Source organism: Anthonomus grandis, chromosome 4 (assembly GCF_022605725.1).
Source record: "Anthonomus grandis grandis chromosome 4, icAntGran1.3, whole genome shotgun sequence".
NCBI lineage: Eukaryota > Metazoa > Arthropoda > Insecta > Coleoptera > Curculionidae > Anthonomus > Anthonomus grandis.
The window spans coordinates 30,450,729-30,473,254 of record NC_065549.1 but is presented as its reverse complement, the minus strand read 5'-3'; the positions used below and the strand labels follow the sequence as shown (position 1 = coordinate 30,473,254).

General features: G+C 30.8%; 1 protein-coding gene across 3 annotated transcripts in view; it reads left to right on the top strand.

Moving 5' to 3' along the window:
• LOC126735774 (centaurin-gamma-1A) overlaps positions 1 to 22,526 on the top strand; it is a 293,447-nt gene that overhangs the window by 261,498 nt on the left and 9,423 nt on the right. For all 3 annotated transcript variants that reach the window (XM_050439881.1, XM_050439880.1, XM_050439879.1), the window contains 8 exons: positions 8,663 to 8,846; positions 8,898 to 9,083; positions 12,406 to 12,528; positions 14,183 to 14,419; positions 15,772 to 15,889; positions 16,593 to 16,707; positions 16,895 to 17,137; positions 21,404 to 21,580. In XM_050439881.1, coding sequence (XP_050295838.1) covers positions 8,663 to 8,846; positions 8,898 to 9,083; positions 12,406 to 12,528; positions 14,183 to 14,419; positions 15,772 to 15,889; positions 16,593 to 16,707; positions 16,895 to 17,137; positions 21,404 to 21,580 — 1,383 coding nt within the window. The remainder of the gene's footprint in view (positions 1 to 8,662; positions 8,847 to 8,897; positions 9,084 to 12,405; positions 12,529 to 14,182; positions 14,420 to 15,771; positions 15,890 to 16,592; positions 16,708 to 16,894; positions 17,138 to 21,403; positions 21,581 to 22,526) is intronic.

Sequence of the window (22,526 nt, the reverse complement as noted above, 5' to 3'; positions counted from 1 at the left end):
GAGAATAAACTCCTTACATTGATTGGAGTTTGTTGAAATAAGTACTTATGTATGTATACAAAAATAAACCAATTTTCAAGAAAATAGATCTGTCCAGGTATTATATAATACTCGTAGGCGAGGTTTTTTATTGCCAGATGTTCACCAAACAGCATTTTATCAGAAAAATATTATTTACAGTGCTTGTATGATTTAGAATCACTTGCATCATAACAAATGCCTCAAATATATTTATTTTTAAAAAAAGGCTCAAAAATTTCCTGTTTGAGAAAAGCTTCCATATTAATGAGTTTTTGAACTAAAATTTTCAGCAGCAAATGTTTGTATTGGTAGGTATTTTTCTGGAACTAGATAATTAGTTGTATTTGTGAATTGGAACTTAATTATTTATATGTATGTAAGATATATGTGTATATTGATGTAAGATGTTTTAACAATATTTGTAATTTTTCTTTTTTGCACTGTAAATATTGCTTTTCTTCAGTTAGAGAACTCTATGTATGTATATGTGCTTTGTATTAGGGACTTTCTTGAGTAGGAATAAACGATATTATTATTATTATTATTATTATTATTAGATATAATATGTAATCTCTATACTATCATAGGCAAATCTCCGTCGTTGGGCAAAAGTTGTACCCAATTATGTACTTTAGTAATCCAAATTTATTAGCGTCCTGAATTAATATTTTTTCAAGCGACTACACTAGTATTAAATTCTTCGAAAGTCAAAAAAAGGATCAAGGATATCTCTGTAAAATTACTATCGTATTTCCGAAGGGGTTGGAAATAATCAAGTTGCTTGTTACTATACGACTGACTTTTATTACGTTCAAATCAACCAAATCGTACACAGCAACGTTTGCAATAATTAAGTAGGTAACGATAATGGGGTTCCTAATAGGTTCAAATAAGTTTATAGTTATATAAATAATTTAAAGGTAAGCATTTTATATATTGCACCACATCTTCCCCTTTTTCGAAAGAATAGAATTTATCTTAAGGATGAATTGTATTCAAAAGAAACAGGCCTGGCCAGGTTTTAGGAAGATGTAATATGATTAAAGCATCTATAGCTACCGAAAAAACTAATAATCCTGTATAAATTTATAAATAACCTTAATGAAAATATAACTAAAAATAATCCATAATAAAATAAAATGTATATACAATTTGAAAACTTCATGCTAAAACTTATAACTTGGAAGTACATACGGATACAAATGTAGGTTTATTTATTTGTTTATTGCGCAATATTAAATTTTTCAATCCGATTTTTATGTACAGTGAAATCTTTTCCTATCATTTTTAATGACACAGTTTACGCCTTCCGCTTTAATTACCTCGAAAGGACCTTGAAACCAAGGATCAAGTTTGGTTCTATTTTCATTTTTTAATATAACCAAGTCTCCCGGGTTTACATTGAGATTTTAAGAGTGCATATCATTCCTAGCTTTACGGTTTCGTTTTGCTTTTATCGTAATAGAGATTTTACGATAAAAGCAAAACGCCCTTTGATGTGAAATCTGTAATCTATGCCTAACTTCCTGATAATACGCGTCAATATTATACCAAGGGTCAATTTTATATGTAAGTTCATCGGGAAGATCACATTGCCTACCAAATACTAGTTCAAAAGGAGTGTAGTCGTGATAAACTCCCGGAGTTGTATTGTAACAGAATGCATTAAATTTAATCCATTTATCCCAATCTGTAAGCGCGTCATTAATGTAAGATCTAAGGTATTCGTTTAGTATACGATGATTTCTTTCGCATCCACCCATATTCAAGAAAATTTTGTGCCCGATTTTTAGGATACTCGACAGCTCTTTCAAAACTTAATTTCGATATTCGGTTCCCATATCACTTCTTATTTTCTTCGTTTTGCGACTGTAAGACCTTTTTTGTTTTGGATTGGTACAAGGACTACATACTTCGTAAGTTCACATTGCATAGTGACAGCGTAAGCATTATTATTTTCCATCCTCAAAAATGGGCCAATTGTATCTATAGAAACAATATCAAATGGTTGTTGCGGAGTTGGCGTAATCACCATGGGGTCAATGTGCTTTATTTTACTTTTGTTAACTTGGTATTTTTTGCATTTCATAACATATGCTGCGACGTCTCGCGACATATTTTTCCATTGGTACTTTGACCTAATGTTTTTTACACAAATAGAGGATAAAGCAGAGGGATGCGAAATAATTTTAGAGGAAGAAGAAATTTTCGTTCCGAAAGTTCCTCATATACACATAGAAATATTAATCACAACTACTCAAATAACAATAACTACAGTTTTTACCCCAATTTCACAACCAGCAATTACCGCCCAAATCGGTACAGAGGAAACTTTCATAATAGGGGTCTTTCACAAGAAAATAGGTCTAACAGAGATGCTTGATTGGATATATTATATAAAATTTACATACTTACAATTTGGACATCATTGTTTATTTATACTTCTAATTAAAAATATTGTATGAATAAATATAAAACAGGCGAGAGATACAGATAATATGAGAAATATATGGAAATAAATATGGATTTGAAAGGTATATCACTAATACCATCTAATAGTTATTTAACATCCTTTCATGAATCGACGGTTATGCTGATAAAAATGAGACATTAGCGTGTGTAGCTATTAACATTAACAATGTAACTATTGTGATATGGCATATGGATGAAAATATTTTTTCGAAATTTTTTTTGAGTTATTTCTTATTTCGAATGCCTGGTCGAAAAAAAGTTTTCCAAGCAATTTAATTAGGTTCTAATTAATAATTGCACGACTACAATAAATGCTCGACTTTATAGTTTATTTTAAACTTTATTTTTGTTGTTTGCAAACGAAACATTATTTAAGCTCCAAGAAGCTGGGTATGGCTGAACTGCATCGGATATAGTTTAGTTCCGTACATTTTATTATGAAATACTAAAAAATAGATATCCAATATATTTATAATAATAATTTTTCTTGTTTCGCACCGATGTTTACCATTTTAATTTATTTATTTATTTATTTATTTCAATATACGGCAGAGCCAGTTTACAAAAACAAAATAGATAATACAAAATACTAAACAATATAGCAATATAAATACAATACTAGAATTACAAAAAAATATATATATATACCAAGATAAAACCTCTGAAAAAACAGTCATCAACAGGGCTAAAAACTTAACACTATCCAAGGAACGTAGGTTAAAGTTTAAGATTATTTATTTTTGATTTGAATGACCGTAAGCTGCCGGAAAATGGATCCAAACTATTTTCATTAAAGAAACGCAAAGTCCTAGTCAGTGGAGAAAAAAACCCATAGTTGGCCGAATGAAAGGGTAAACGAAACATAGAAGAGTTGATCCTTCTTTGACAGGTGTTAAAAGGAATTGCTTTTAAGATGGTAGGACAATGATATAAACCATTTAAGATCTTATAAAACGTTAAAGCATCAGAATAATGCCGTCTGACTTCAAGATTAGGGATATTAAATTGGACACTGATAGCATTATAGTCGATGTAATAATTACGAAAAATATTAACTTCAGCTCTATAAGCAAGCGATCTTAAGAATCTTCTTTGTACAGCCTCAAGGTGTTCAATATGAGAATCATAATAAGGGGACCAAATTACAGACGCATACTCAAGCAAGGAACGTACCAAAGAGTAATAAAGTAATTTGAAACAATAAGGTGAAAGATGTACACTATTTCTAGTGATAAAACCAAGACTACGCATACTCCTGTTAATAATATCCAAAATGTGCGGCAAAAAAGTTAGCTTGGTATCAAAAAGAACACCTAAATCTTTAACTGTATCAACTGACTTGAGTTCGTTATTGTTGATTGTGTATTGATAATTAATAATTTTATTAGAACGACCAAACGAAATACATACACACTTCTTTACATTCAGTTCCAGACTATTGCTATTACACCACTCAGCAACACTATTTAAATCCAATTGAAGTAGCTCAGCATCAAGATATGACTCAATGGCTTTATACAGTTTAAAATCATCAGCAAAAGCAAGATGTTTTGAATGAACAATTACATCACTCAAATCTCTTATGAACAAGTTAAAAAAGACCGGTCCAATATGCGAACCTTGAGGCACGCCTGAAGATACTTCAATACCATTAGAAATATAATTACTTATCCTGACCAACTGTGTGCGACCAGTCAAAAAACTGTGACAAAACTCGACCAAAGTCCTACCAAGGCCCATAGCCCCAAACTTCTGAACCAGATGTTCATGACCAACCAGGAAGAAATATTTTTATTCCTGGGTTTAACATGGAGTTTAGCATTTTTATACAATGTTGCTCCATAAATAACCACAATAGAAGGTTCTAGGGAAGTTGTTATTAGCATTATACGGATTTTAATCACATGATTTTTTTTTACATTTTCTAATATAAACCCTAAAGTGCTACTTAACAAATTGAAAATTATTATAACTTTTTGCGCGATTTTACTCTCATATAGTTTAGGTGATGTTACTTGGACAAGCATAAAAACTAAACACGTTTAGGACGCGGCGTTTTCCTTATGAGGCATTGGCGTGCATATAATTTTTGTTTCTCTGGTTTATTATATATTTATAGTAAATATGTTATTTTACAACCAACAAAAACATTTATCAAGTCACGCAAAAGTCATGGTTAGATTTAATGACACATTTTTTACACAGTTTTTTTTTAATTATTACAAAAATTGTCAAAAAAATAAAATACCTAATAAAATACTCATTAATTTTAATGTCAATGCTATTTAACCTTGAATTTTTATCTTAAAAAACAGTACTGTAATTTTTTTTTATTAAGCAGATATATTAATCTATTAGCAACGTATATTGTTTCAAAAAATTGTAATTCAGGTTTAAAATATATTCAGGTCGAAAATGTCACATGTTGAGATCTCTTGGAATTGATACTCTCTTAAAATTTGATCGGTAAAACGGTCATTAAAACACATTACAAAATGCCTAAAAATATTTACCACAACTATTCGATTTATTATCACTAGTATCAAAAGGCCGCCAAAATGACATTTTTATTGTTCAAAAGTTCAGACGAAAGTAAATAAAACAAAAGATCAACGGTGTATAGCAAATAGAATAACAACAAGAACTACAGTATAATATAAACGCGAAACCGATTTTAGGATGAGCCAAGTCTGACAAAATTCAAAATTGTTATAATTGTTTCCAATAGGTCGGTACCTATATATTATAGCACGCATCTTAAGAAATGGTCGATTCTTCGAAACTTTATTTCCACGTACAAAAAGAGTGGTCTAATAGCGCTTCAACAAGAAATATAAATTTAAATACCTTTTATACAAATTTTGAAATGGAACATTTTTAGGCTCGAAAATGCGCAACTTTGCCCTAAATTTAACCATTTTCTTATCTCTTATATTTACCGAGATCCCAATAGTGAACTAGGAATTTGTAACACGCCGTATAATTGCACGGTCCGTCAGAGGAATAGGATGTTTTTGATCATAAAATCATTAGTTTTTGCTTTAGGGAATATTTATTGATAGACCAACATACACAAAGACATAGCACTTGATAATACTCGGATGGATTTTCACTTGTGGAAAAGAATATCAGGCATATGGTGACCGTTTCCATCTACACAGTTTTGAAGGCGTTCGCGGAAATTAGCCTCGACTTTTTGCAGCAAATCTCTATTGATTTCACTAATTTCCTGGCAGATTACATCTTTTAATTCAACTAATTTACGATGACTATTTTCATAAACTTGAGGTACCAAAGAGTCTATAAAACGTCACCGAATCTTGAAATTAAATGGTTGGCAATCAAAGGACGAAAAACAGCCATGGATGCCCTGGCGGTGTGTGCTGTGGCTCCATCTTGCTGAAACCATAAACGGTCTCGGTCAATACGTCTTCTTTCTAACTCGGGGATAAAGAAGGTGTTTACCATATTAACGTAACGTTCAGACGTTACTGAAAGGATAACCCCATTTTCTTCAAAAAAATAGTAACCCATCAAGCCGAATTTGAGTTCAATTAAAATACTTTGAGTCAAGGCACCGAATGTAATCTGACGCACACCCCTCCCTTCTCTAATGGCCAATCGCTACCTGTCCTAAAAACGTTCGCTCTTTGTGCCGCACCCTGTATAATATCTAGTGAAAAATGACGTTATAAATAATAGAACGCAATACAAGTTAATACTTTACTTATATTCGTTTATTTGAAGAAATACTGTAAACTAACAATAATAAAACGTATAAAATAATTGCATTTCCTATTTTTGAGCGCGCGACTCTGTTTCATATTCCCGTCCCGTCCTCAATTCAATCCCAGCAGCATCGAGAGAATCTCGTATCTTCGTCTGTTTCACGCCCGAACTTAAAAATATACCTGGACTGTTAATGCATATGGCCACGATACCCAAAAATGACCACTGCATGGTGGCTGCCATTTTTATAGTGGTTGTGTCCTTTTGATGTTGGTCACTCTGAAAATGTTTAGTGTTGCCAACAAAAAATATATTAAATAACGGTAATGAAGTTGACATTTGACGTGTGAGTATAGCGGATTGCCTAGTTTTTGACGATTTGTAAACGATGCTTGGGTATATCGTCTGGAACAGGCGATGTGTCTTTCTCCTTATTTAATACGTGAATAATGTATCACCATCTTTATTTAAAGGTATATGGTAAATTTGGTTCAGTTTCTCAAAACCGAATTATTGTGAATTGACCGTCTGTGTTGTTTATATTAGAATAATATATTGAGTTGCTGACAGAATAATATATTTTTCCTATAAAAACCCTTTATAATTACAAACCCTCATAAAATCATCTATATTTTGATTCTTATATATGGTTGTACCTATTAATGTGGAAACATTGTACATGGAAGGAAAGTAAAACTTGTAATAGTAAAAATAGAAAGAAAATAAGTGTTTTTAACTGAATTTGTTAAGTAAATACGAGCAAAAATTTAAATGAATATCATGATTTTCATGGTATTAGGATTTATAAGATTCAAGATTATCAGAATGATAAAACAAATATTTTAAAGTGCACGCATCTATTCCAAGTTGATTGAAACTTTGTCTCATTATAGGTGAGGATTACTTTCTTTCATAAAAATTTTAACGAAATTCTTAAAGAAGTGCCAGAAAAATCACAGATCTAACGCAACTATCTTAAATTCTTACCTATATGTAACTTTCTATTTTGTATTTTTGTAAACATAACCTCTCAAAAACTTTAGTCTCAAAAACTTACAGTTGGCACAATTAAAATTTGTCAGAGTGACCAACATCGAAAGGACACAATCACGCAAAATGGCGGTCCCCTAGTAGTGGTCATTTACTTTTCATTGAATTGGCAGTCCAGGTATATTTATAAGTTCGTGGTTTTACTTTATCCGCGCCGAACTTGCCTATCTTTATCTGACAAATATTGATTGTTGAACGGGCCGGGGGCTGTGGAAAGACTCGAATCGACCGTAAATATATACGGGAATCGATCACTAAATATCGTATATATTTTGCAGTTTATTTTAATGCGTATATGTGGTATGTTGATTCAGTTGATTGTATTTTGTACATACTCAATTTTGGAGCTTGACCAAGTAACTTCACCTAAACTATAATTGCATAATTTTTTATGTGGAAGAGTTATTCGTTCGCATTCATCGCTTTTTATGACAGTTCTGCTATGGATTCTGAAGATTTAAATTAGTTTTAATGATTGTTGACATAAATGGTATTTATTTGAATATGCCAAATTGCCCTGTTTCGTCTTTAGAATAAAAACTTTTATGCAATGTAAATGGGTATGAAACTTAAAAAAGGTGAAAACTGTGTCGGATCTTAAGGTTATGTTGACTTCTTCGAGCAAATCCAGTAAAAGTTTGTTAAGTTGTTGACTTTCAGGATGAATAGAAATAGAAAGTATTGTAAAATATTATTTTTACTTTTAGCACAATTTTTTTGCTTGGCTTCGTATCACTAAAACCTGCCGTGACAAAAAAAGCAAGCTCATTGTATCGGAACAAAAAATTTCAAAGATGTCCAGAGATACCTTTTGCGAATACATAAATATATTGTGAACAACTTAGAGAAAGGCTTTATATACATAATCCTATTCTTCGCCCAAATTCAGGTTCGTATCCTTGGTGCTCAACAATATTGTGATAAAGCCCATGTTAATAATGTTCCGTACATGGATGTTTCAGGTTTGAAAAAGCTAAAAAAAATAAGAAAGTTAAAGTTCACTAAGAAATATGATGTGTTACTTCCTTCTGAAACAACTATTCCACAGATTCTTTGCTTATTAGGGCCTGGTTTACACAAGGATGGTAAATTTCCAAGTCCGTTTCCTCACCAGAAATTCATACAAAAGATTGTTGAGTTGAAGGCCACTACTTAATTTCAAATGAAAAACATTTTTACCCTCCAAAATTAAGAAGTCGATTATTTACCTAATTATTATTAAGTATTAGTTTTAATATTAATACGGCCACGGTTTTTAAATATCTAAATCGGCTGGCTTTTATTTGCTTAATAAAAACAAATAATACTTTTCTTTCAGGTATTTTTTGGTTTGGAAATAAAAAAATAATATTTATTAATATTGTAAATACGAATAATAACATATTTTTAGGGCTATTTGTACAAAAAATCCAGTAAACCCTTAAACAAGGACTGGAAAAAGAAATACGTAACTCTCTGTGATGATGGAAGGCTGACTTACCATCCTAGTTTACATGACTATATGGACGACGTTCATGGAAAAGAAATCTCGTTGCAATATGTTACTGTTAAGGTTCCGGGCCAGAAACCGAGAGGTGCGTATTCCGAATCTTATTGAGTTACATAAAAACAAAGTATTCTCTTAGGATCCAAGTCCATAGTGACTGTAGCAGGTCAAGGATATGGCGGAAATGGATCTGCACTACACGAGAATCTCGGTGGGCTGTCGCTATTAGGTAGAGACAAGCGACCTACAGAAAAGGTTTTAATGTCTGCATTTGAGACTGTTAAAGACCCTAGCTCAAAATATGCTCAGCAAAGTGGAGATGAAGGTAAATAGAAAATGAAAATAAAATTTATTGGAAAGTGGTAGAGCGCTGCAAAGATTGATTACTTGGTTTTACATCTTAAATATTTTATACGTTTATTGGACATTGAGACTATGTGAAATGTGTACTATTGGGTGTAACTAATCCATGAAAATTTTATGAAGTGAAATTATTTCTGAATAGCCTAGAAATTATCTCTTACATTTTTCACCTTAAAATTTTAACGGTGCTCTAAATATAGATTTTAAAAAAATATATAAATTCTAATTAGATAATCACAAAGTCGTTTTTATAACACATTAAATTTATATTATGCTATTTTAATTAGATTTTTTTTTGTTAGTTATTGGCTAACGCTAATAAAAAAATAAATTTAGTAGACACCTTTTTTTAATAATTGATTTATTTATTTCATTATATGTAAGACTTTGGTCCACGCGTCCTAATTTTTGGGGACTTTTCTCAAAAGGACACGTATTTTAGTCTGTAAAATACGTGTTTGTAATTAGGACAATTTCTTGTTATAATTTTAGATTTCTTTACTACATTTTGTATCAAGATAGATAAAATTAATTATCTCGGAAAGCGTAAACCAGTAAGTTACAGCTTGAAATATGTACCAATCTAGACCAATATATTAAAATTAATAATATTTTCATTTTAAACTTTACTTTAAACTTTACTTCCCTTAAAACTTTAATGAAGGAGAAGATTTTTATAAAATAGTTACAAGTATATAAATAAATTACTTTTAACCTATAAACTACTTAGATTACTTATAACCTAACCCTTTAATTTAGTTTTAAAATATTTATATTATCAATATTGATGATGCAGGCAAACATATATCTTAATATGTGAAATATGAGTTTATCATTGAATATCAGCTTTTTAATTCTTTGCTTCAACTTTATTTTGTTGCTTGTATGGTCAATCTCCTTTAATATTTTTCTGAAAACTTTATTTTTACGGTTCGAGTTTCTTGTACCCACAAAGCTAAGCCATGAATTCTTAAGTAATTAATAAAGGGTTTTTCAATAAGGATGGGTCGATGTTTAAGTGTAACGAAATAAGCTGTGTGGAAACTATGAACAAACTTCTTCTTTTATTTAAAATAGACATTTATGTCATTATGGAACATGACATCATTTGAAAGTCTGGTGTTGAATTAGAGCGATGGCTAGGTTGACTTTTAAGGTATCAGTTGATTGCGGCTTATTGGTCTAAAAGTGCGGCTTAAAAAAATACAATTAAAAATATATCGAGCTGAAGTCGCAGGATCTTGGTGACCAATTCACGTCACCAATCTTGGAATGGAAAATGTCTAAATTACTTATTCGCTATATGGCACGTAGCACCGACTTGCCGAAACGACATGTTCTTCACATGCATATTGTTCAATTTGAGCCAATAGAAAGGGTTGTATTGTATCCGTTGACTGTTGATATTCACCAAAGTCATTTTGTATCAAATATTCCAAAGTCCAGTCAAAGATTATGGACATTAGTAATGGTTATAACCTTTGAATTTCTGTGTCAGTTGGATCTTGTGTCCTAACTCAGAATTCGCCAAGTTTAAATCTGGGAAAGCCGAGTGCTTGTTCTCGTCTAGGAACCCACTTATTCGGATTCTCCTGCACACTTTCATAGAGAGCGACGATGCTTTCGGCCGACATTACTACGTTCCTCTAATGTACGTTGATTGTTTAACACCGGTCGTCCAGTGTGTCTCTGATCTTTGCAGACTTGACTTAAACGGGATCTGCTGTAAAACATTACTTACTAAATTTGAACACATTTGACAGGCCCCCCAGTTTTATAAAAGTATTTTGACAGATAACCTTAAGTTAACTTGTGGAATAACGTCACATGTTACAGTTAACTTTAAAATGCAGAAGTAAACTTTATCGGGTGGATGGGGTATCAGTTTATGAAAGAACAAATAAAACTCCGCGCTGATTCGTAAACAAATTTAATAGTATAACTGAAGATATGAAAACACGATATAATAGAGGATACTGAAAAAAAAGAAAGTTCGACAAGATGTTTTCACTGTACCATTGTCTACCACCTTCAAAAACATAGAGGATACTATTACGCGACAAATAAAATAACAAAAGATAGAACGACCGATGTGCATCCCGAAATCAAAATTAGACTTAATTTCGCGCTGCGATCGTCATACTACTGGCACAGATTACCTAAACTAGTTTAGGTAATCTGTGCTACTGGGTTTGCAAAATAGTTCTTACTATATTAGGCGTTCTCAGAAATTTTGTATTAGAGAGTTTACGCATAGATATATTTTATTATTCAGTTCGGTTTTTATGGATTTTTAACACAGTTAAAGTTAACTTTATAAAAAAATCCTGGTTTTTGATATATATTCTATCAATAAGTTGGAATATAGCCTAACATTGAAAAAGCTTCTATTCCTGGATGGCGGTAAAAAAACGAATTTACTCCTCGAGACTACCGGACTGTCAAGCATCTGTTATGACATATAAAATTCCGCCATTTTTTATAGTTCTTTAGGTTGCAGAGGCTTTGCTTCTAGAAGCATATCTACGGCCAAGCCAATCCAAAATAAAAACACGAAAATTTTATCTTTTGACAGTAGCACATGGCCCTAATAACGTCTCAAAGAATAAGAAATGAGACGTTTATAAAACTGACATTTTATTGCTAAGGGTATTTTGATTTGTTAAAGTTAACTTTAACCAGTTTTAAAAATATTTATAAAACTGGCCCGGCCCTTAGTACCCTTGGCCACCACAAACACACATCGACCCGCCGTATTTGAATAACCCTTGATAATTAATTATCCAAAATTAAAAATAAAAATTTTTCGTTTGTTTGTTAGAGACTCTATTTTAGAAACGGTAATAAAACTGTTTAATTCTGGTAATTAATTTTTCTACCATGAGTTTAAGTTCTTTTGTTTTTTTAATTAACTGACTGAGTTAAAGGTATGGAATTCACTATTTTGGTGATATATTGTGTTTGCCAAGGCTAACCCACATTTCGTACTATCGGGTGGGATTATGAAAGTTCTCGTTTCGCCTTTTCCTTGTGTTTTCTCTGATCGCTGCTGCCCTACAGTCTGACATGCTGTGTCTGGGATTGATGTATTATCTTTTCAAACAATTTTCAATCTATGTTCTAGTCTAAAGCCTTTTCACCCATGATATGCGTAGGCTTAGAGTAACGCTTTTTATAATCAAGGAGTAGTCTTACTTGTCAACGAAGATAATTAATATTTTCCATTTTTATATTGTAATATGTGACAAAGAAAACCATTTTGAATTGGAATTATTTTTTTTTAGGTATGACTTTATCAAGTAGCAACTCATTCTTAAACGGAGAAATTAGTAAAACCGAGACGCCGCATGTGAAAAAACGCCATAGAAGAGTAAAAAGTAGTGGCGTCAAAAATTCGGAATATGATGGTAAGCAAAATCACTTATGCTTTTTTAACATTTTTAAAGATTAAAGATTCCACTGATTCAAGAAATCGAAATTTCAATCAAGTTCAAGTTATCTTAGACTCTAGTAGCTACTGCTAGAATAACAAATGCAATTTTACTTCCTCACTGGTGGTAAAACTTTTAAATTCAAAATTTAATTTCACAAAGTATAAGATATTTGTTAACCAACCAAATAGGGATGAAGGTTGTAATATTTATATTAAAATTAAAATTGTATAGACCTGGAAGATTGTCCTTGTTAACTAAATTAGATATTCAACCACTCAATATTTAACTCAGAGGTAAGTTTGTTATGTTTAAAATTTGACCAGTCTATCGAAATTTAATTTGAACCAAAGATTTACTAAAACGCCCGAAATATTAATGAGCGCAACCGACTTTTTATTCAAAAGGCCTAGCGCGTTACTCAAAATTTTACTAAGAGGGCGAAAATACGGAAAAATACAAGTCAAGATTCAATATTTTACAGGCCAATCATTTAATGTCACCTCCGACTACTAGTATTAAAAAAGCTCCTGTGCAGGATAGGAATCACAATCAAATTACATAAAATATTTGGTTTGCATTATAGTGGTTCACTAAGTACAAATACCTCTTAATTATAAAAGTAATGGAAAATGAGGAAGTACTATTTATTTACATTAACAAGAATCCTTCTAAAATAAATTTATAAAGCAGAATTATTGTTGATACTTATCTAAAAATATATATATTGCATTTGACATAAATTCGGCAATTATTCAAAACATGACCAAGTTAGTGATTTAGAACTTTAGAGCAAACAAAAAGAAAACATCAAAATCTTTGAAAATCGTTTTAATGTCGGATAATATTATTTTTTTATCAATATAATAATAATTCACCATTTATTGGTATAACATCACCAAAAGGTAATTACAATAAAGCAATAGGTTCCTTCTTGAAACCAGAATTCATTTGGTTGATTTTTGATAACAATTGGAAAGAAATTATCGATTTGATGAGTTTTGCATAATGATGTAGACCATAACGTGTACGTAATCCATGATAAGTCTCCTTTACAAAAAAATAAATTTTAATAATTTCATAACGTTCCTGTAGCAATAAATTATCTTGACATACATTTTGTAACTAGCTAATCAACAAAACTGCCAAATGATGGTTTTCACATTTACAGTCCTGTCAATATAACACTTTAAAATGCTAAAGCAGTAAAGCACTAATTTTATTGTCGTATATGTAAGCATATTTCACTGTAACCGTTAAAATTGAAGAACGGATCGGGAATATGATATCAATGAAATTACTTAATAATACATTTCTTCTGGACATGTATTATTAAGTAATTTTTAAGCCTGTATACCGTCTTATCATATTAAACCTTTATGGTATTAAAAGTCCCGTAATAAATTTTTCCTCCTTTTTAACACCATTAAGGTTTTACGTGGTATGGAGGCTTATAGACTTTGCCGAACAAATAATGACGTAATTTCATTACAATGTATGTACAATTTTTGATACCTTCTTCACAATGAACAAAGACGGTACCACATAATTAGTCTGTTTAAGAAAATTATTTAACTTTAGATAATCAGGTATTTTAAACGAAATATTTCAGAAATAAACGTATTTACAGATGCTGAAGGGTACGAATTCTACATAGTTTCCCTGGAGGGGAAACAGTGGAATTTCGATGCCAGTTCAGTGGAGGAGCGGGACTGTTGGGTGGCCGCGATTGAGCAGCAAATCCTAAACTCGCTTCAGCTGAACGAAACGTCCAAAGCAAAAAGTAATCCGAGCGAAGCTGCATCAATTCAAGCAATCAAAAGCAGGGTGCCTGGCAACGGGTATTGCGTCGATTGTGACGCACCTAGTAAGTAAAAATATGATTCTAATAATTTTTTCTTACTATTGTGGTTTTTTAGTTTATTTAATAATTGTTAATTGGGGTGTAATTAAAACTCTACTTTTTGCTATAATTGTTGTTAAATATCACGTTTATTTACAATTTAAAAACGAAATATATTTTGACATCTTGGGTTTCAACAATATTACTAGCGAAGCGATAACTTGTTCGAACATTTTAAAAATCAGGTAATGTTTTATGGTTAAAAGATAGCTTTAGAACATTGAATACCACTTTCAGTTTGACCCGAGTCGCTATTAACTTCGGTTTAAAGCCATTTTCCCTAAAAACATTTATTGCAAATTTGTGTAAATCGCCTAATATTAATTTTCTCCATTTATTTATGAAAATGATTTTTATTAAAAAAAATTTTTTTTTGACATCCTGTATATTTTTGTTATTGGTAGGTATTTTAGGAAAAAAAATATTATTGTAAATGTAAATTTAAATATAAATTGTAAATATATTTATATATTGAAAATTTTTTCCCTTTTTTTTGTAATTTAAAACAAATCAGAACGTGAGTGGGGCCATTTTATACATTTCTACAACTGTATAAAAAATGTAACTTCTGCCGTAATCAGAAAGACATTGAATGTCAATATTTAAAGCAAATCAAAAACATGATTGGAGCCATTTTAGACATTTAATTATTTTTATATATTTATGTTCTAAAATCTTTCTGTCACAACTGTATACAAAATTTTACTTCTGATGTAACCGGAAATACATTGAAAGGTATTTAAAGCCATTTTCTCAAAAAAAAATCTGTTGCTGTTTCAAATTTCTGCATCATTGTTTTGTTTTTTTTACATAATAAATTTTTCATATAACTAATTATTTTTGTTGGTAAAAAGTATAAGTAAGTAAAAGCTTAAGTAAGAACTTTGTCTTGAAATTAAAAATCATATTGTATACAAGTAAAAATTAAGGACAACCAAGTTTATTTTAATTTCTCGAATCCATTTCATAATTTAATAGAAAGGTATTATTATTTATTATTGAAACGCGTGATTAATTACAAAAAACTTGGGAGTTAAATTAAAACTAAAAATCTTTAACTTTGAATTGGCTTAATTCAAATCTGATCCATCATCTTTTACCTAACTTTGGTGAATGGTTTCTAAAAGCTAAAGAAAATTTAAACAAACAAAAATACAAATTGGCAAAAATACCTCAATTTTTCGATTTTTTTAAAATCTTTTTTAACAGAACATAGATTGCAAAACTTCTAAAACACCAATTGATTGATGAACTTAAAGATTAAAATAGCACACTCAAAATGTGAAATTATTTAACTTAAAATTAATTTTTTTCAGATCCTGATTGGGCTAGCCTAAACTTGGGTGTTTTAATGTGCATAGAATGCTCAGGGATTCACCGAAATTTGGGTTCTCACATTTCTAGGGTTAGGTCGCTGGACTTGGACGAATGGCCGTAAGTAGTTTATTTTCTGATATATCCAAGAGCTAGGGTCTATCGACTCCTAAGTTCCCTTCTTCCTTTTAATATGCTAATGGTTAACATAATCTACTACTTAAGGTAACATACTTAGTCCGATGAAAATGACGTGTTCGTTCGTGGAAAGTGAAGAGCACGCTACAAATCGCCAATGAGTGATGAAAATGCTCGGAATGAAGAACTGAATAATGCTATATCACTTATTTGCCATTAATTTGTGATGGTTTTTATAAAAAATATATAAAAGAGAACAGAAAATGGCTTCCGAGAAATCGAAATCAAATTTGAAGTTTTTATTTTTTTTATAGAAACAGCATAAATTAATAGCAAGTTAGTGATATACCATTATTGAGTGGACCTATTGCAAGCATTTTCATCACTCATTGGCAATTTGTAGCCTGCTCCTCACTTTTCACAAACGAACCGTCATTTCATCGGAATATAATGTCTTAAAAACTATTTTTTTCTCAATTGGATACTTACAAGTTCCTTTTTTATAAATGATTTTAGAATTTTAAACTAAGAAACAAATAATAAATGGCACTAAAATTATTTTTTTTTACTAAAGAAAAGCTTTATATCAAGTCTTAAAACGGTTGTATGAAAAGGTCCTTATGAAAATAGGAGCTTTGTTTAAATTTGACATAAACCAATTCTTAAAAAATATTTATTTTTGCAGTCCCGGAAATCAAAGCGTCATGCTGAACATTGGAAATTCATTAGCAAATTCCGTATGGGAGTGTCAAACTTACAACCGCAGCAAACCAACTCCTGCATCTAGTCGAGAAGAAAAGGTAATTATTGTGCTTAAAATACAAGCTTAATATTTTATCATATATTATATATATTATAAAATATATAATAATATTTTATTTTTATATATTAATATTTTATAATATACTTTTACACTTTTTTTACACAATTTACACTTTTCTCATTGAAGAGATATTGATTCTAATATATTCGCTTTTGGTTTTTTAGGAAAGGTGGATACGATCAAAATACGAGCATAAGGAATTCCTACCTCCTCCTAACAATACAATGCCGCTTGGACAGCAGCTTATCGATTCAGTTTGCAGTTCCAACATTAAATCAATCATCCATGTGTTGGCTCTGACGAATACCCAGCAAGTAAACACCACGGTAGGTCCAAGAGATTTAAGGACGCCGCTACACCTGGCTTGCGCAATGGGCAATTTGGCAGTAGCTCAATTACTTATTTGGGTAAGTTGAAAAATATTCGTTTATTCATTATTAAATACACGAAGTTGCAAGAGTATAATTTCAAATCAATAAAAAAAATTATCATCAAAATCAGATTAAATTAAAAAAAAAAAATTCAAATTATTTATCAACATATAAGAGAAAAATGCAGATGAAAATTGCATCATATTAATATAGTTACAAAGTATATATATAATTAAAAAGATGATAATCAATGCAATTCCCTGATATGATTTTTAAATTATTAAAATTTTATGTCTATAATCTCAACAGCTTTAAAGCTTAAGCAATCGCAATAGGTGGATGCATAGCTTAATTGGTAATATGGGAAATCAAAGAAAACAAATGACTGTCCTAATTTAACTCTCAAGTTACGTCATAGGAAATGAAAATCTGTTAAGAAGTTGTTGACATATTAGTTGGCCAGTTCTAACTAAACAGTTATAAGATATTATGGAGATGAGATAATCAAACTATACTTCAACAAATAAATAACAAGCGATCTACATATACAGTCCACCCTGAAAATCTTGAAAAATAAATTGTTTAGCAAAAAACGACCGAACACGTCAAATTTAATATTGAGGGGAACATTTATTGACAGAAATTGCGTTTCTTTGATGTCATCCCCTCACTCCTTAGAGCATTCATGTCAATTTTTTTTAAATGGGACTAGGCCTCGAGTGATATCTTGAACTAAAGGTAATTTTATTAGTATAAAAATAGGGCTATGTAGCTTTATTTTTATTTTATCAATTCGTTCTCAAGAAATGTGAATAAACGTGGCTGACATTCTTTAAAAGTTTAAATCAATTTTTCAATTTTAAGCAATTTTGTTGCCTGCATAAATTTTCTTTTTTTTATTTATGCAGTTATCTCTAATCAAGAAAAAAAATACGTTCCGAAAATTAAAATTGTTTTGACAAGAACATCAAAATATGCAGTAAATACTTGCATTTTTCGACACTTGTTGGTTTAGTTATTTTTATTTTAGTGTCGGTATTTTGTTGAAGTAAGCAATAATAGCAGTAGCACAAACTATTTGTTTAAGCTAGCCGTGGTGATATTGACAGTATTGATAACAATGGTTTATACGCTGCAATAAAAAATTGAGTTGGAGGGCTTTTATTATCAACAAAATAAGTCTGCTAGAGCAGCAGCACGTGCTTTTAGTGGTAATTTTAATTATTAAATTATTAACACAATAAAATTCATATATACAGTGACCGCCTAAAGTTCCGCATAAATTTGATAAAAATTAGCGACATGATTTTTTGAGAAAACGCTCGGCCTACTTTCAAATTTTTTACCTACATTTACAAATGTTTCTCTGGATATAACACAGTATTCTTGAACTATTCTATAGAGGAGTTGCCTCTAGCGACTCAGATTGCGTTTTAAAAACCACAAATTCTAGGTGACTCCATAAAAAGAAGTGAATAGATGTTAGGTCCAGGGATCTAGGTGGTTCTGTACATTTAATAGAACCTCTTCTTCCAATCTACTAGTTAGGATAATAATCATTCAACCATTGACTAACGAGAACTACATAATGAAGATGTGCTCCATCCTGTTGGAATTGTAGTAGGCGTTCTTCTAAAGATACATTTCTGTATATGTTCCTCTGATTTTCTAATTCCCGCATTCTTAGTAGTTCGATAGACCTCTGTAACATTTCAGCATACATGTCGCCATTTAAATTTCCTGGTATAAATATTGGGCCGACAATACCATCCCAAATATTATTTTTTGGGGGAACTAAGTATGCCCTTCTATAAATACATGTGTGTTCTCATCATTCCAGTAACGACAGTTTTCCTTATTAACATGCCCCTTTAAATAATACTCCTACACATTCACACACTTATCACTGAAGCTAATATCATCGCCTCCTTTTTAGCATTTCGGACACAATACGTGGAAATAAGGAATAAATTAGGTTCATATTGTTCAAACAATCTTCACACTGATTTGGGAGTACCTCAAGGTTCGGTGCTCGGGCCTGTGTTGTTTCTTATATTTGTAAATTCATGGCCTACAAATTTACTGTATAGTCACGTTACTATGTAAGCGGACGATACATCAGCCCTTGTTTGGCAACAAAGTACAGAAAATATACACATTACTGCGGGAAAAGCATTGCACGAGCTAAATAACTGGTTTACTCTAAATGAACTTTTTCTTAATACCAAGAAAACAAATTATATGGTCTTTTGCACTCATCGGGGTCAATTAAATCTTGATCTTGACATACATTTGAGCAATAACGATAGTTTCTTGCAACGTCAATAAACAATAAAGTTTCTTGGCTTGATACTAGATGGCACTCTTTCATGGGAGGCACATTACAATGATTTGGCATTAAAATTAAGTAGCCTTTGTTATCCCATAAGAAATATTAGGTCCTTAATGAATAAAAACCAGTTAGTTTGTGTGTACTATGCCATAATCCACTCTAGGATTCTGTATGGGATCCAATTCTGGGGTTTCTCAGCGTATGCATATCGTGTATTTATGGGTCAAAAACAAGTTATTAGATGTATGGCGGGAGTACCCCCTAAAACTTCCTGTAGATCGCTTTTTAATCACTTTGAGATTTTAACTGTTCCGTGTATGCATATATTTCAAGTGTGTTTATTTGTTTTTAAGAATCTTAATTTATTTGTGACAAATGGTTTTTTTCATAATTATCCAACTAGACTAAGAAATGATTTATCTTTGTTGCATACTAGATTAACTCTTTCAAAAAAATTTATCCTGAAAATATGTCCAAAAATATTTAATAAATTGCCAAATGACATAAAAAATTGTAATAGTTTGTCAACATTTAAAAAAAAATTGAAAGCTTAGTGTTACTATGATGTTAAGACCTACCTTTCGGAGTAATAACTAGCTGTAACGTATTTATTTATTTCTGTTACTGTTTTATATACTTAATAATTTTTCTGAGTATGTAAACTAGGTTTAGTAATAGTGCAGATTCAAGTATATAATGTTTGAAATTTTAGCTTCTTTGAACATGGACGAATTCCATACACTGTATTGTGTCAATTTTGGATAATAAAGATTTGAATTTGAATAACTTTAACTAGTCGAGGTTCTGTCGTAATTCTTTCCGTCATTATTTAACAAAGCTGATTTCTTCTTTCAGGGTCATCGCCACCAAGTTCTTGCAGTATTTGCAGTTTATTGACCCAGAATTTCAATTTGACCTACATGCCTTGAGCTGTCCTTAAGAAGTATTTTTATCCTGAGAACTATAAATGAAAATAATGTCTTTATGTTCATGTATGCTGTACACCATTGTGGTGCTTTTCATTTAAACTTAACCGAAGGTCAACTGTTCTTGTAATAAAATAAAATAAAATAATGAAACTAGTACAAGTTACTTTTAAACTAAATTAAGTGATAATAAAAGGCGAATTCATAGACAACGCTTTTTTTCGGCAAAAAAAAACATAGGAAATAAACCAATACAAAATACCTACAGGCTTGACATGTTTAGAATTATTAAGAGATATCCCAGTATATACTAATATTAGTAGCCATCATTTTAAACATTTAATTAAATAATAATAAAAAAAAATTATTTTTTTTTATTTACTGTTTTCTTGATTAACAGGGAAGAATTTTCTGGATGTGTCTTTTTATGGTATCATTGGAAAGCACTTTTTAAGAGCTTCAAGATGATGTATCTATCTATCCCTATTTCTACTTAAGATTTTAGGGGTGTATCTCATAATATACTTGTTTTTGTTCGCCCTTTTAAAAGATTGAAAATAATCCTCAAAGCTCTCTTCTGAAGTCGAGACATAGAATTAAAGCATAAGAAATAGAAGAATAAAAAAAATGCTTATACATTTTAAAAACTCCCTATATCCATAAAGGCTTTAGGCTGTCTAAGAATGTTCTTCAAAGGAGTTTTTTGCATAAGTCATCTATATGGGCACGCCATATTAACCCATCATCCACAATCAAATATTATATACAAAGTTCAATATTCACACGGATCTATTTAGAGGGTATACTTGGTGATATATAGTGAAAATATTGAGAAAATATCTGTTATTACCAGAAAATAATACTATACTCATAGAAAGTAGCAGAAAATACAAAAGCTGTGTTTCTTAATTTTTTTTAGACCACGACAAATTAAAACCATGGGTTTTGAGGTTGTCTTGTCCTTGTCAATGAGTTTTAAAAATGAAAATTGCTTAACAAAATTTGTAAAATACCAGTTTTTAAACTCTTTTTTTAATATTTCAGCATCGTGCAGATGTAAAAGCTGTGGATCAAGATGGTAGAACTTGTTTAGCTTATGCCAAAGCAGCAGCTAGTATAGCGGCGGCTAAATGCCAGGCTTCAAAAGGCAGTAGCTCAGATATGAATGCAGCTAATAGCAAAAATCTAGTAGAACTTTTGCTTAGTTATGGATGCCCTGAGGTAAGCGAATTTCTATTTGAAACCTTTTTTAAAAATAGTTTTAACCTATACTACAGTATAATTAAACATCGACGAATATTAAAAATCATCGGAATATGTTACTGAATATTAAAATCCTAATAAGGAATAATTATTAATCACAATAAATGCCTTTTTACGTACCAAATAATCATCGATACACATCACGTGTGACTAAAAAATTTATATATCTCGATTTTGTTGGTAATTGGGTATTGTACTGTATCTGCCCTTCTGTTTATTTGTCATTTATTGTAACTGTTATATTTTCTTAAGCTTTAAATTCTCCACTAGCAATCGAATTTTTTTTTCTAAAAATTTTTAAGATAAAACGTGGTTAGGGGGAGTAGCAATGACATATATTTATATGTTTTTCACTTGCAAAGTATTTTGATTTAATCAGAATAAGTAAAATCTGGCCACGCTGTATATGTAACGATTAATGGACTTCATCGAAGTCTATTATTGGTCTGTGCTATAAACACGCGATAACATTATTCTGTAGAGTGTTTTTCATTCAAATATACATTCTAATTATATATATTAAAATTTTACTTATGAGATATTAAGATATTGACATTTCGAACTGCACTAAAATATGGATATCGAAAATTTTAGCTTATTTAAACTTAATGTAGTGAAGGGTGTAAAACCAGTTTACTAGTTAGGCTATTAAGTAATCGAAATTTCCAATAGTTAATAAGACTTTGTATAAATTTGCGAACTGATTACGAAATCATTTGCAACAAATTAAATCTTTCAGTATCAAGTATCATTGTTCAATATTTTTTGGCGTCTTAGGTTGTATTCGAAAGCTTGCAATAAAAAAAATGAACTGTTTAATATCATTAAACCAAGATATTCGCAATTTTTTTCCAAAAGCTCTTGAAAAATTTGTTAATGCCGCGATAAGTTGCAGAAAATAATA